The 16,225-nt window shown below is 37.1% G+C and overlaps 1 protein-coding gene across 2 annotated transcripts in view; it reads right to left on the reverse strand.

Moving 5' to 3' along the window:
• Nucleotides 1-2,822: 2,822 nt before the first annotated feature.
• Nucleotides 2,823-16,225, reverse strand: part of side-IV (sidestep IV) — a 100,831-nt gene continuing 87,428 nt past the window's right edge. For both annotated transcript variants that reach the window (XM_066406905.1, XM_066406906.1), the window contains 8 exons: nucleotides 12,422-12,591; nucleotides 11,957-12,080; nucleotides 9,154-9,317; nucleotides 8,959-9,091; nucleotides 6,316-6,445; nucleotides 4,153-4,343; nucleotides 3,089-3,228; nucleotides 2,823-3,035 (listed from right to left, as the gene is read on the reverse strand). In XM_066406905.1, coding sequence (XP_066263002.1) covers nucleotides 2,895-3,035; nucleotides 3,089-3,228; nucleotides 4,153-4,343; nucleotides 6,316-6,445; nucleotides 8,959-9,091; nucleotides 9,154-9,317; nucleotides 11,957-12,080; nucleotides 12,422-12,591 — 1,193 coding nt within the window. In that variant the 3' untranslated portion in view covers nucleotides 2,823-2,894. The remainder of the gene's footprint in view (nucleotides 3,036-3,088; nucleotides 3,229-4,152; nucleotides 4,344-6,315; nucleotides 6,446-8,958; nucleotides 9,092-9,153; nucleotides 9,318-11,956; nucleotides 12,081-12,421; nucleotides 12,592-16,225) is intronic.

Consider the following 16,225-nt stretch of genomic DNA (forward strand, 5'->3'; position numbering starts at 1 on the left):
AAGAGCTGTTTTATCTGCCAGAGAGTTTTACATTGAAGCTTTTGGGAATCGAAAAATGAAGTTTTACATACCTTGAAGTTAAGTACTGTCAGAATCAAGAAATTGAAGAAATTTAGAAAAAAAAATTAAGGAACTTAGTGGAAGATTAATTGCGCTAGTTCCTTAGAAATATTTAAGTGAGAAATGAGAAAGATGACATATATCTGATAATAATCATCAAGTTAATTTATTCAGTTAATTGTGAAACTTGACAATATGGCGAATGCGAATTAGTTCTCGCTCTTATATTGGGGAGGACTAAAGGACACATTGAAACTGACTTTTATGTTATGGTAAATATTATGAAAATTATCATTATTTTACATTCTAATTTGTAGAAGAACAAAGACGATTGAAAGGAATTACTTAAACTCATTTGAAGAAGTCCCTTCTGATATTTCATATGGATTTGCTCAGCTATACGTATCATTTAACATCAGCAAAAATATTGAATAATGAGAATATAACTTGAAATGCAAAACGCGACCTCGTAAGACAGTTATTCAACACAAATTTCGCATTGAAAGCCAGAAGGCCGAATTCAATATTTAAATTATGTTAGCTCTAATATATTTTTATTGGATATCTGATATTTTTGGTGGCTGCTTTCGACGCATTCTTTTTTAAATAAATACGTCATTGGAGCTAAATAAAATTCAGATTTCCGAGCCGTAATATAAAAGAGAGCGTGATGGTTTGTTTTCAAAAGACGACCCGCTCATAAAAGTATGAATATATAGGGGGAATTTCAGCGGAACTAGAAATATGAGTTTGGATTTGGGCCCATTTCCAGACGATTTGCTTTGTACACTTTGCTGATCATCAATGTCTTCGGCTCCACTGGGTATAAGGTAGAGAAAATGAACTACCTACCTGATGATGTCGTGTCTTTCAAATATCTTCGAATTAGATTAGTATGCTTAAAATCGAAAAATCTTGAGTACCTAGATGAATTGTTCTTAATCAGCTAAACTGACTATTAGTCTCGGAGATACTGAATTTTTATCACTGCTTCCAATACGCATTATACCTACCCTTTAAGATTCAAAGACACAAACTGATGTTGCACCCTCTGAAAGCGCGTAGTAGGTAACGAAAAACTTTTCTCTGGAATGTAAATTCCGTTAAATTTATGTATCTCGGGAGTGTCCGTAAGTTTGGGAACACGTTTTCCATTAAATTTGAAGCCAAAATAAAATTGTTTAAGTTTGCCCTCGCCTGGCAGTAAAACAGCCGAGGCCGGAATAAACTAGGGAAAGTTTTCACTCACTTTTGGAATTTTCTGTAATATGAATATAAAATGGGCTCTTCGATTTTTCGCATTAGGTTTGGTGGTGAACAATAATAATAATTAGTATTATTAGTCTTCAGAGAGACATTTACAACATATCTACTTGGTCTTTAAGCCATTGAACATCTCGTATTTTTTCGTATTAGTGGATTATAGATATAGAGTGAAAATGAGGGTGTTTTCAAGGGGCACTGTCAAATTTAATGTTCTTTAAACAGGAGAAGGTGGGTCACTATGAGAAAACTGCTATATTGGGCAAAAGCAACCCCTCTAAGTTTTGCTTTCTTTCTGTGGAAAGTCTTGTTTTCGTGCTAGTTTTCCTTATGCTGCAGAAACGATCATGTGCAATTTTGTTGTTTTATAAACGTATTTTAATGTCTGCATTTTTTATTTTCAGTGGTATAAAACACAGTTTTTTTTTAATGCTCGAATCTAAAAATTATCTACATTTTTTCAGATACTTCTTCAAGAGGAGAATCTTGGGACGTAAGTTTTGGTCCTATTTGAAATGCGTCTCTCTCTGGAATTATTAGAAATGGAGTGAAGAAATAATGAAAAACTAACAATAGAATCTCTAAATCTGGCGAAGGGAGCCAAAAGGAAAGGGTGCAGAATAAAAAAAGATTAATTTTCATCTTACGAGAATGGAAATCTTAGAGATGAACCTCAAATTGCTTCCTACGCCTTGGAAAGGTTAAGTATAAACCCGATAAAATATTTTTTTTTTTATGTTGTAAAAATTACACCTCTCCACGGGGTGGAAAGGAGTGTCTTAGATGTGATGCTCATTTATAATTTGGGATGTAGAGAGGCCTCGCTATTTCACCCCCTGAAGTCAAGAAAATACACCGACTAACTAATCTACTGAATAAATTACGAGAGTAAGATTGTTACTTAATATGCTGAAGACATTTTCGTGTTATGAAGTATTCCAAGGGGAAAACCTCGTAAATTTCAGTTTACGATGGAATTAAAACTATCTTAACCCTTCTATTCCCGTGTGGCGTGTTCAAAAATGAGTTTCACTCCATAAAACTGCTGCGGAATAACTTTCTCAACGTCTAATAACTTCTGGGTGATGCGAGGGGGAACAGATGACGTGTTGTTCCATTTCGATTTGTAGAGGGACAAATTAAATTCCCAAATTTTAATTTCATCACCGGTGGAAATTAAAAACCGACGATGGTGGCACAAAAGCGAGTGTACGTAAATCAAAGTTTGTCAAATAAAACGAGTTTGGGAAGTCGCAATTTGCCTCATATTTATTTTCAGCTTTTATACAAATCCGAGCCAAAAACGAAATTTAAACCAAATACAACTCTGAAGTACAGTTTTAAAGTTATTATTTGTTTTGTAAATTCGCTCATCAATATTTATGCTTCCGCCCTAAAAGCGGATGCTATTTATGCCAGCGCGGACGTTGTAAAGAATGGTTGAAAAGTTGTCTCGTCTAGTTTCGAATGCGGTTTATTCGAGGAGAACTCACTTTCAGTCAGTTTTTTACTCTTTTATTTTAAATACATTAATATATTACAATGATAAAAACAATGACAATATAATGATCTTATATGCAACTCTCCTGTATCCGATTCGAAGTGGTAACCACCTCGGGCCCCCTGTATTTGTGCGTGAGCGTTTGGGACCCCGTCATCAAAGAGGGGTTGCTGGAATTCGTTCGATTTGGCCTCTGAAGGCTTCGATACACCTTGAGAAACAGTCAATAAATAATCAACTCGAAGTAACAAATAATAAACTCACAGTTTGATTAGGGAGGAGACTATCTTTGGCAACATGTTTGAAGGCGTACCCCTCGCCCTCATCCTCTGGATCGTCCTCATCTCGACAGCCTGGAGGCTCGTACTCGTATACTTTCATAAAACCATGAAGAGGACGTCTTTCTGTAAGACAAGTAATTTCCTCATAACTCAGGCTCATCAAAATTATATTCATTCGTGGAAAAGATAGACGACTGCAATATTTTTCGATGATTTTCAGAGTTCGCAAAGTAGAAAATATGTAATAAGAGAAAATACTACCATTGTTTTGAGCCGTAATGAGGGTTGAAATTTTATAATCCTGCCATATCTTTAAGTTCAACTTTTAGGTATAATATCAATGAAACGGGTTCTAAAGAAGATCGGGCTCAGATCTTAATCCTTAAATTAAATATTTATCACAGACAATAGGTCTCCTTAAGCTACGATACGGTGACGAAGTCTTTCAGACTCAGGGTAAATTATTAAGGTTATCAGAATAAACTGGGAACGTTGTCTTTTGATGAAATTGGTTCATTGTTTTAGCTCTGGATTTATTCATTATCTAGTATAAAATGAATTCCTGGCATATATTTGTATCCTGTCAAACTCAACAGTGACGAATTAGTATATTATTGAATTAGCATATAATGAAGGTTATCATTCCTGATGGAGAAGTTTGTGGCATGAGTCAAGCGTTATTGTCAGAAATATATTCTTACGTCAAACTCACTCAACGTGAACAAATCAACTTTGAATATATATAAAGTATACTAGAAAAATATGGAAAAAACTATATAACAAATTCCTCACGTGAAGGTCGGCCGATTTAGCTTAATCAATGCTTTAGAAGGACTAGATGCATCAAACAGTTCCTGAATTTCCATAATATTAATTTAACTATCTTTTTATTTTTATCAGGGTTCTGAAAGCTCTTCCTTCAAGCATTAAGATCCTAAATTAACCTTTTTTGGTAAAAATCAAACTTTGAAAGTTTCAAAGGTATCAGCCCTTAAACTTGATGAACAATCTTGCTGTATCTGTCTTTTCTCTGAGCAATTTACTTACCATACTGATTACGGATTATGTCAGGATCAGTGGCTTCCACAGTGTTACCATTCCTCACCGCCTCTGCAGTTATGGTATGCTCAACTGAGCTAGTGGAAGACCGAACTCCCGTAATTGACCCATCCACAATGAGGTCATCTGCATTGATAACGGCTTCCATGGGTACATGTTTGGTACTGCTGGCATCAGCCCTGAAATTCCGTTTTATCTCATGTGAACCGTAAAATAAACGTCTCATATAAAGCGAGAGCAGACCATCCGGAAAGCTTTTATTTTAGAGGCAATCGCAAATTTATTCATACAATGTAAGAGCCGTAACAGAAAACGGGGCGAGTCGTTAGACCATTCGGAAGCAATTTTATGTAATGCTTAAACTGGAAATTTGAAATAAACTCAAGTAAACAGCACTCAGGTTACCGGGAGAGACCGAGCAAAAACGGCGAAATCTCCTATTGCAGCAGGGAACGTCCATTTTAGCTTTTTGAATGTTTTATCAGATTCGGGGCTATATTGAACGAGCCCCATGATGTCAGCTTAAAGGTGCGCCCAACCTTTTTTGAAGTTTATTCGTGCTGCAATTGCAAAGGGAGAGATATGCTTGCAGATAAACGGGCAGTTGGTTTCAAAAATGGTCTAGAGTCAGGAATAGAGACACATGTTAAGTCTTGGTTTAGTGAAAGTAGTGGAAAAATTGTATCAAATTTTTATGACTGTAGAGTATATATGACGATCTTTAACTTGGATGTTCCTACTAAATTATACGTAAATGAGCCAGTTCTTTGTCGACATCAATAACTAAACATGACAATCAATCAATCAGCAACGTGATCATACGCTTTTTTTGATCTATTCATTTTCGAAACCTTTAAAGGAGACAAAATATCTCTATTTTAAAAATGTACATGGTGATAAATTTTCATCGTAGCAGAGTTTCTTAAAATCCTTTCTCTCATAATCAGATATATAAGACAGTCCTTCATTTCATCAACCAAAAGAATCTCTACGTCATTCGCGTTTAGAACTACCAAATGAGGCAATCTTCATAAAAATGGCTGTCAAGTCTTCAAAAAACCAATCTAACTTTGAATTCTTTATTATAACTTTACCAAGACGTTCCGAAATCCATCGTTTCTCAATATTTCCTCTTATCATTATCTACAAGACCCAGTTCCTCTCTAGTTTATCATTTTTTTTACGTCCACTCTCACAAACGTTACACTTTCAGAAAGAGAAAATTCTCGCACGAGTAGTTTATTATCGAACGATTATAGTAGGATAAAATACTTTGATTCTACTATTACTTATAGGATTTTGTCCTTATCTACTTTGTCCATCTTCGCTTTTGATAGTCGCTGAAATTTCTTCTTCTAGTGATATACCTCTCAAAAGAAGTTTTCGTGATAATACTCTACTTTATCTATTTCGCTCTTATTGGACTTCACTTTGACCAAAGGAAAATCCTGAAAATCAGTCGTGAAGTCAATATTTGATTCCCTAATACTGTTAATTTTCTTGATATTTTTTTATTATCAAGTAAGCTCAATCAAAATCTGCGTTATCTAAGTTTGGTACTATTGGAATAAAATTTGACACGGAATGGCTTAAATTGTACTTCTTCGTGTAATGATTCCGAAATTAGCACAATTCTTCAATTAATTCTATTAATACCTACAATACAAAGTTCAGTGTTTTTCTGCTTTATCCATTTTAGCACTTAACCACTTAACCAATATGTTGAAAACGGCAAATTCTCGATTTTTGTTGGAAAAGCGCGCAAATTTCTCTTTGTGGTAATGCTACCTATGATATAAGGTTTTCTCAATATTTCATATTTTTATTGCATACCTACTTTCTGCTTTATCCATTTTTGCACTTATGAGACCACACTTTGACCTAGAATAAATCCTCAAAATGAGGCATGAACTGACTCAAATTTCTCCTCCTATATCTATCTATATAACTTTCTCCTTCATTATCATCTATAAGATTCAGTTTTTCTATTTAATTAGAAGTTCGGAATCATTAAAAATTCCCTTAAATGAATGTCTACAAAGATGACCCTCATATGAACATTTTTCGGCGCCAATTTTTTTCTAATTCGTTGTGTGGTATTTTTTAATTTCATTAGAACTTACACACGAAACAGCTCGAAATTCACTTTACCTGTGACAAGGCCTGGAATAATGTTTCCTGCAAAGAGCCGCCAGCACAAAACATACTCCAGTTGCCAGAATGGCTGCAGTCCCTAATAGTCCCATAATGAGGGGGCTGATTGGCATACTGGCAGTGGAACCTGAAACAACGACGATATTGGAAATGAAATTATGAAACATTCTCAAATTCCATTAAGTGAAATACTACACTCGTGCAAAGCTCATTTCGCTAGAGAAAACTGGCAGTAAACGAAGCTTACGAACATGAAAACTGAGAAGTCATTATAGTCCAATTCTCCCTGCAATCTAAAAATAAGCTGTATCCAGCATGGAAAAACGTGTTGTTCGCGTGTGTCTTGCAACGTGACTTGCCAAAGCACTCGTAACAATCAACGGAATAACCTCATTCTTTTTGCGCCTTTGAATAATGCACATTCGTCCTTAACTGGAACGCGAACGGTTCTAGTTTTACGAGCGACACTCGAGAAAACGTATTTTCAAGATTTTTATCTGCCGCCATTCCAGACAAACACTTAAACTTATATGTGATACAATCAAACATGTCTTCAGAGAGAATCTTGGTATTGTCTGTAAATTAATCTGGAGGAATAAGGACTTTCCCTACAGGCATTTTGTGGGCTAGAGCCCAAGTTTTTTGTCGAGTAATTTATGAGTTTCTGTCTCCCCTCAAAGGAGAAACATTCCGTCTTCGTTTGGACCCAATTTCGTTCTCGATAACGCTCCTATTTTTTTAATTGTATTGCTAGAACCGGTCAATTGCTTCCTACGAGGAGCAATTTACTTTCTAGCACGCATATTAGTGTTCAATAAAACCAATTTCCATAATTGCTATTCAAATCGACAAGTAATCGTCACGCCAGCCTCAACGAGGCCATAATTTAAAACGAGGCCAATATGTGTTTTAATATTAGACTTGAGTTATATGAGTGCCAAGAAAGAGGTTTAGTAAGTTTTGTAATCTAACAAAAATAGTTTCGAAATTATTTAGAAAACTTCACTCCTTTGTCGCCCTGAAAGTTTCTCTAAATGTTCTCTAAATTGTGAAATGAGGAATTTGATTACTGGCTAAAACGTTCACCTTTTTGTTATCGTTAAGTGGCGATTTTTATTGTTACTTATCGTCTGATAAAGTTCTCGGCAGACCCTCGTTATTGAGCTCGTTTTCGCTCCCCTTCCCGGATGTCGGTACAATGTTATTCTAACCTCTTCCATATTGATTCGAACCGAGGTAAACAGAAGGAAAATCATATTTGAAGGTTTCCTACTAAAACACCAGGCCAACCAGCACGTTTTCATTTATTTAAAGGTTTAATTCTCGAAAATACAATCCCTGACACATTCGAATGGGTAGATCCCGAAAAACTGCCCCAGTAAAAGAAGATTAACGCACGGCTATGCTTGATAGGTCATGCTGTCGCAATCTTGACGACGGTCAGGATTTTTGCTTCCTCTATATTCAACTTGAATCTAAATGTCAATTGACAACTTTGCTCATCCCAAGTGACCATTTTATTGTATGTTATTTTCGTTTTTATTGGTGCGAATTTTGCTCTAAAAGTGTTCAGAGGGTGAAAAATCGACCCTAATTGATACCTGAGAATCAAAATATTTATCGCTTTTAGCTTAATTCTGTTAAATCGGTCCCTTTCAAGTATATAGTGAAGCGAGTGTAGATAAATACATGATTAACTACGTAGTGACATACGCTCACGGGGATGTTTACGTAAGCAGGCTTCAAACGCGAGCGAACGCGTAGCAAGAATATCTAGGCAAGCATAGTTAAACTTGTTAAAAAAATTGGGCATCTTTTAAGTAAATATAATCTCACAGGTGTGTCTTAGAAATAAATAAAAGTATCGCGTTCAGTGCACGAATTGACATAAGTTTAAGTGTAACTTTTCAGTTATTCATTTCGCGTGCGTAATATCGCGTGTATAATATGGCGTGCGTAATATCGCGTGTATAATATGGCGTGCGTAATATCGAGTGCATAATATCATGTGCGTCATATTACAAAACGCAGTACTTAAAGATGCAAACGCAGTTTTTTTCGTGCTACTGGAGTCTTGCTGCAAACGTGGTAAATTTCAAATTGATGTAGAAAAATGCCTCATACTTTTAATCATTCAGCTAATATAGATAGAGTACCTAGTAAGCATTTAAAAGACAGGAAAATCCGCTTTATACTCTTTCTTTTTCCATAAATATGAATAGTCGGCAAGTGAATTATCATTAAGTATCTGATATTATCAAACATGTCCATACACAGATGTTGACATTAAATATTTACATAAACATGTGTGCATATTATTGATACTCCCGCTGAAAACAGCTGTCAAAAATAGCCCCAACACATGTAACTAATAGCGACAGAATGCAGGCCATTTGCCATGGAGCGCTGCAGGATCCCGACCGCAAACGTCCGGTGTACGTCCGCAACGTCCCGGATGAATTATGGACTGCCAAGGGCCCATTTGAACTCTCTTGCTGTCCCGTTCGCGTGTGTCGTGTACAATTACCATTAAGTACGATTTACACGTGGGTTTGTTATTCAGGAAATATGTTCCTCTGGATCTCGAGACGGGAATCGATCGATCCAAGGAGTTCGAGGTGCTATCGCACGTTATCTTACCTTGCAACTTTGCAACTCCGAAAGTTACGGGATCAATCACTGTCGCATCGCTGCGTCCCTTTTTGTTCGCCGCGTACAACATGATCCGGTAACTGGTTCCCGGATCCAGACCGTCAGCCACAAAGACGGGCGTCTGAAACATTAGGCAAATGTTGTTTTTATCATTCCGGATGTGCCAGCGAAAGGAACAGTTACCTTGTAGGTGGTTATGTTAACTCGAGACTTCAAGCTGGGAAGTTCAAGAACCTCCATTTCGAAGCTTTGAGTGAGACCTCCATCGTAGCCTTCGATGCATTCTACTTGCAGTGCATTACTTGTGTGGTTCAGGAGAGAGCAGTTCTGAAGTGGAGATGGGCGGCCTAGAAGATAATGACAAAAGTAAGCAAATATATCTATCTTCACAATACAGAAAACATTAACTCATTTCCCCATTTCACTTAATAGTTCTTGGCAAGAGTAGCGAGGCATTTTAATAAACCTACTCAAGGGATCAACTAAGCATAAAAATTTATCACTCCTAAATGGAAGGATTCATAAGGTACCTTTTTGGTACAAATAAACTCCTATATACTATAATCTTAAAATATTGAAAATATAAGCTCAATTCGCAGCTTGATTTGTTAGCTTTGGGCACAAGTTAAGTGTTTTTCTCAGTCAAATATGCCTATTTAAAGAATCGACCACGTTCAAAATTTGCAACTCTCAAATGAGAGGATCTAACAGGTTGCTTTGAGGCCGAGAAGGTCACGTTCATTCACTGTTAAAATGCCGAAAATATGAGTTCAATTCGCTGCTTAATTTCCAAGCTCTGGCCAGGAGTGGCAATGCTTATCCGCTATTCAGTAACTTCACAGAAGATCAACGAAATCCTCTACTTGAGTATACGGGACAAATATGTATGTTGGTGATTTTTGAGGCGAGATATTCTTAAAATGAAGTGAAACAATCTAATATCCTCAGGTAGATTTATCTTTAGATTGCAAAAGAACAGCTGCACACAACTAACTAAAACATGACACACACCTATCAAGCAATTTCGTATAACAAAATAAAGTTCTCATTGAAATTCCTAACGAATCTACTGATTCGAGTAGGATTAAGTGCGTAGGCCGCATTCACATTCAAATCGCGTAATCTTCAAATCCCAACCTTCCAGATTGGTGTTTCGATTAATAAAAACAGCAGTTTTATCCCTGAGAGCGTTTAATGGTGATCGATTACTTCATTTGTGGGCCGATTTCATGACCGTATCCTGCATTTTAAGCACCAGAGGGACTCGCTCGAGCCGGCTTCGCTGGATAAATCTGGACATTCTTTGGCTTTAAAATATCTCGGGGCAGGCTTTAGCGGATTAAAAATATTTGCTTATATAAGAATGCCGGGCCGAGCTAATATTTAAGGCTCTCACAGAGATAATCTAGCGTTATGTGTTTGTTGTGCAGTAGCAGGATAACGAAATCATGGATTTTTTGCTTTATAAGAGACTTCGCAATTGCACGAGTTTGGCTGGGATTTGCAGAATTGGGGACATAAGACTATCAAATATCGCATTCTGGCAACGAGGTTACGAAATCCGGTTTGCCGAGGACAGCATCAGATGTATACAAATGTTGTCTCAGTGGATTTGCTTGGAAAACATAAACGCCAGATTCAGAGGAGGTCTGGAAACGACTTTTCGAATTAAATAACTCCTATCTCTTATCGGTTTGATATGCATTCTTGCGTCTTTCTCAAATGGTGTGTGTTTTGCGATTTTATAATAGGCTATCTGCATAGATGACACTAAATTTAGGTTTTGCGGGCTGCAGAAACAGGCCAGATTTTGCCATCCTTTTTGTCATCTAATAGAAGAGTTTTCACGTGCCTTCATGCTCTCTTTTCCCTCATCGACGTGTCTATTATGCAACTTGTTATCATTGTAACAATTGAACATAAAAAAAATTAAATTAATTTATTCGGAGAATATTCTGTGGATATGGTTACACACACAGACCAAACATTCATAGATATCTCAACGTGCCAACAATAGACTTAATTGCCCCAATTACCATTAAGACCGTCTTCCCTTTCACAGATGGCGCCAGCCAACAACAGCAAATTAAACGGGGAACATTATCACAAAGGGCGTGTCTCCTAAGGTCAATTGCAAATCCTTTATCGCAGTTTCTATAATCCTGAGTTATGTTGTGTAATGCAAACTGGGCCCAAACACTTGACCCTTTCCATGTCTTGTATGCTAAACTGCGGAAGCAGGATTATGCCTTAGAATACATTGCGAAGCAAAAGCTTTGTTAGCTATTTCAGTGTGTAAAATTTGCCTTTAAGGGAACACATTGCTCTAATCTGTGGAGCGATGAGGGGTGACAATTTTTAAATCTTTTTTTATCAGAAGCTTTGAGAGGAAAAATCTCGCTGCTCAAAGAGCTCTATTCCGGAACTAACGGATGTCTTTGTGCTCCTGATTGGAAACAAAACGAGAATCGCAACATGAGAATCATCGGGTAATTGAAGGAGTACTTAAGCAAATCCGGTTATGTAATTCGAGTCTCGACACGCAGCGGACACGAAAAGGGTCAAGCGTTGTTTGGCCATCGTGATAGGGTCCGTGCTCGTTTTACACATTACTCAGGATTATAGGGAGCCTGATAAAGGATCTCAAACTGACCCGAAATGATGACCCAGGAGACACGCCCCAGTCGTTATAGCTCTAATTTGATCTTAAAAACAAAATCGAATTTACATTGTAAACTGTGTAATAAACTATTTTGAACATATATGTTTTCATAACTCGCATTTATAGGGACATTTCCATGTTGCAAAATTATGCCTAGCGTGATTTGTTTCCATTACGCTCGATATACGAGACTATAACATACAGTCCAAAACGGCAACACTTGTGTAACAAATCGAGAAGAGTTATTATTTATGCTCAGCTACAGCAGGATTGTTCATTTACAGGCTATTTCTATTTAAAGCTGAATATGAGGTATAAACTTACCCGCTATGACCACTTGGAACACACATGGTTCTTTTTGTTTGCCTATTTCGTTTTTTCCGTAACAAAGTAGAGTACCGTAGTCCAGGTCTGTGTTGGGGGTGTAGTTCAAACGAGACGATGTCACCTGGAATTCCAAAATGTGTGGAAATTATAGTTAATTCCTTGTGAAAATGGGAATCGGAAAGTTCTTCTTGAAATTCCTGAGAACCTTGCAAAAGTCCGTAATTATAGTTTTGTCCATAGTATTGTAAAAATTTAAAAATGTTAAAAAATCTTGAGAGTTTCTGAAACAATCTAAAATTTATTAAAAAACTTAAGCTAACATACAATTTTTGTTTGGTTACCTATAAAAAATCTATCTATCTAAAGCGATAAAGGAGAAGAGTTACCGAACAGAAATACTCTCCTCAAGTGGCAAACCGAAGTGACGAATTTACATTCGATCGACACTCGCCATATACTCACTTCGTTTGTGTACTTTTCGCTAGCCACGTCTGTCTGATCTCCACTGTTATTGAATGTCCAGTGGAAGGTCGCCACTGGTGGGTTGGCGTCCACTCTGCATCGCAACGTCACGGTCTCCTGCTTCAGTGCTCCGTATATTTCCTCGCGTTCCTGGGTGCACACGGGCGCGTCTGCAAACATGTAGGGCAATGAGGCCGACGCTTTTTAAATGCGAAAAGTTCAAATGAACCGACGTTGAATGGGAATTTTCGAACATTCCCATTCTCCCTTAAGAAACTAACAGAAAAATGCCTTACGTATTTTCCCAAAAATGCACGCGGAATGATAAAACGGCGCAGTCGAATGGATTCAAAGGAAGCACAGTACAGTCGTACATACACGCCTAAGCTTTCATCTTGTTAAGGCAGCCCGAAGTGGGATGAGACGAGACATTAGGCGGCCCGTAAACTTTCTCTCAAATAAGTAAATACGGTAACCCAATTTCAAGAATGGAATTTTGCACTTTGCCGGAAGCTTAAGTAATACGCCAATAGGGCCACAGGAATTTGCATCGTATTAAAGCTTTCTCCTTTCTCGTTGCACGGTCGAGTTTCCTTTTCTTCTTTGAGATTTATCCAGAATTGTTTTAGTTAGTCTTACTAACTTGTTGAGAAAAGGATCAGGTTTCATATGGAGGTAGGGAGGGAATTTTGTAAAAGATAATTTTTCGAGGGTGCTCTGAAGACTCTAAATGAGCTGCCAGGAATTGGTTTCTTTCATTTATCTCTGCTGTGTTGTGTCTCTCTATCAATACGTGTGCTTTAGCGCACACATTGCCTGTCCATTTCAAATATTACAAATAATGAAATGTTAAACATTTATGGAATTATAAAATTCTGTGCTTTCGTTGCTCTATAGGTATAGTGATAATTAGCAATTCTTCAAACGCTATTGATTGAAATTCTTAAGACTGCTTGCGTTTTCCTTAAGAAAATTAGGTATTTTCAGTTCAACGAATAAGAGGATTTTCTCAATATTCCTTTTAAAACTTATCAAAACTTGCTCCAAGAAAATCGATGAGTTATTTATTGATTCCTTTGACATCTAGATCGATATGTTCCGCCGTTAAACCGTTTTTCCCAAGAATGAATAATTGAAAACTCTTGTTGATCTCTTCAACTACTCAATTCGAAAACTGAAGAGAAGAGAGGATATATTTGAAGACATGATCCGTTCTTCGAAAATACATCCCGGAACTACTTTAATTAGACAATAGAGAAAAATGGGCATTTGCCTTTAAGCAACAAGATTACATAGAAAAGTTAACTCCATACTTTTGTTTGAGGACAAAAGAAAATGCTCTCAGCGTTATAGGAAAAGATGCGAGAATAAAACTATAAAGAGCAAATACTAATTTTTCAAGCGTCTATCAATATTTTCGTGTAACAATTTTTTTGGCTATTCATTCATTTCTACACGTTTTAAGTCTAATTTTCATCAAAAACCCAGCATCTTTTAAAATACATCATTACTTTGAAGTAATCTAAAGTAACGTGATAATAAATTATCGTGATATTTTTTAAATATTACAAAATTCGTTTATTCGAAAACTTCTCACCCCCATCGTTTTAGTTATTGGAGCAATATCTTTATATTTTATTTTGAAAACATTATCTATCATTAAGCTTTGCTATCACACACATTATCTCTAAATTTCTGTTTTGTCGGCCCACTAATAATCCGCCCGTCAAATTCCAAATTCCGTCATTTTCATTCAGCCGCCGCCACTTTTATTTAGTTTCGGCTATCAGCTATGCATGACCGAATTAATGAGACAGCTTCAAAGCAAAACTCACAAAAGGCCCGTGAAGATTTAATTTCGAACGGAACCTAAGCCCTAGGGCGGCATACGTACGCCGGCTAATGTGATTTGGCTCTTTTGTGTGCCACATACACACAGACCTGGAAAAGAGTTCGGTTTTCCAATCGTGGGTGGTTGAGGGGTGGGAGTACAATAGAAAATTAGCAAAATACTTGCGGCCTAATTTTAGTTCTCAGCTCGCAGCTGTCTGACCTGTTTAATAACTTACTAGTTTCAGCAATAAAATTGTTTCCGAGCTTCAAATGCCTACAGCTGTTGTCTCGTAAATAGTTTCTGCACGCACAACAGCCAAGCAGAGCTAATATTAAACGTTCTGCTTTGCAGAGCGCAAAAAATTGTAATTTTATAGCTCTGAGTACGTAAATACACATGTCGCAATAATTTCGAAATGAAACGAGACAACAATAAAAGGGAATTCATAAAGGGCGACCTAAAATTTAATTTGGGATTGTGGTCGGTCCCTACGGATGCACATACACAAGTCGCCGAGGCAATTTGGACGTTTTCTCTGGTTTCCAGATGGACTTAGCTTACGGAATTGTGCGGTCATTTAGGGTTGATTTGTTTTTTAATTATTTCAACAGCAGCTGTGGGAAATTTAGGCTCTAAAGGGATGCAGATGTGGCATTTTTAGTTTTGTTAAAAAAGGAAGATTTTAATGAAAGGCTAATTATACTTTGTACACCGAGAAACCTTCAAATAAATTCCCAGTGGGAAGTGTAATGAAGAGATCATTGGATTCGTTATCAGTGCACAAAGCGATGAATTTTGAAAACTTTATTTTTGAAATATCTCGCTGTCCGCAGGAGAAAGGCAATCAGAAATCAGAAAATGTGTGTCACGCATTATTTGCGCACGCATGATCTTGCCGGATATAAAAAACATTTATGATACTGCAAAAATCAATGATCGCTTGTTGCAGCTGCATTTCAATCGACTAGACAGCGGTCATATTTGGACATTTTTTTGAGTTAATTTTTGTGAGGGATATCGATGTGTGTGGCAATCACTGAGTCAAATGTTGGAGTAATTGACATAAACACGGCGCTACTGTTGAGACTAGAAAGGTTTGTTATAAGGTTGGTATAAATTATGAAATTTATAAAGGAATTATGAAGAGAAGAAATATCACGTTTTTGATTTTGTTTTCAGGATTTTACTCCAGTGAACTTTGTGTGATTTTGTAGAGCAATCTATTCTCTATAACTGCTATTTTAGGCAGCCTGGATGACAGCCGTAGTACCCTACGTGGTCCTCATAATTCTCCTGACCGAGGAGATATTACAAAATAATTTTCCTCCAACCTCATTTCTTTTTAAGTTCGGGTCTAGTATTCATCGTGTAGCCTGAAACCATCGCCACTATGAGCTGTCCGGCGTTCTTTTTAGTGACTTTTTTACATCCGACAAAATATGTTTTAATTATGTCAAAAAATGCCTTCATTTATATCTCATCAGGAGGACTGGGGAACGTATCAATTTTGCCTAAGCTTAGTCAAATAAATAAAAGCTTGGGGATGGTTTTAGAGTATATAACATTTATATCAATGGCACACAGTCGCTGGTCGTATACGATATAACAAAGAGTTAATGCGAAAACAAAAGCCGAGGTAATGAGCGCGTGATTTTTCGGTAGGTGAACCTTTGCAGCTTTGACCTGAAACAGCAGCGACAACAGCAGCGACAACAGCAGCGAAACGTCAATTGGCGAAATGTCTAATAAAGCCGCCCGATTGCAGGAAATGAAATTAAATGCCATATATTTCGGAGCAAAATGGCTTTGTCGAGGCCCGAACATCAGACAGGCGGAATTTTGTTGAGTTAAATAAAAACGTATTGTCCTATTATCAAGTACAAAACGCGAACGTAATTCCTATTTAGGGGGCGATATTTCACGTCACTCAGACGGGCGAGAGGCGAAAACGAATATGTTTAAAAAGACAC

The sequence above is a fragment of the Euwallacea similis genome, chromosome 3 (genome assembly GCF_039881205.1).
Source record: "Euwallacea similis isolate ESF13 chromosome 3, ESF131.1, whole genome shotgun sequence".
Lineage (NCBI taxonomy): Eukaryota > Metazoa > Arthropoda > Insecta > Coleoptera > Curculionidae > Euwallacea > Euwallacea similis.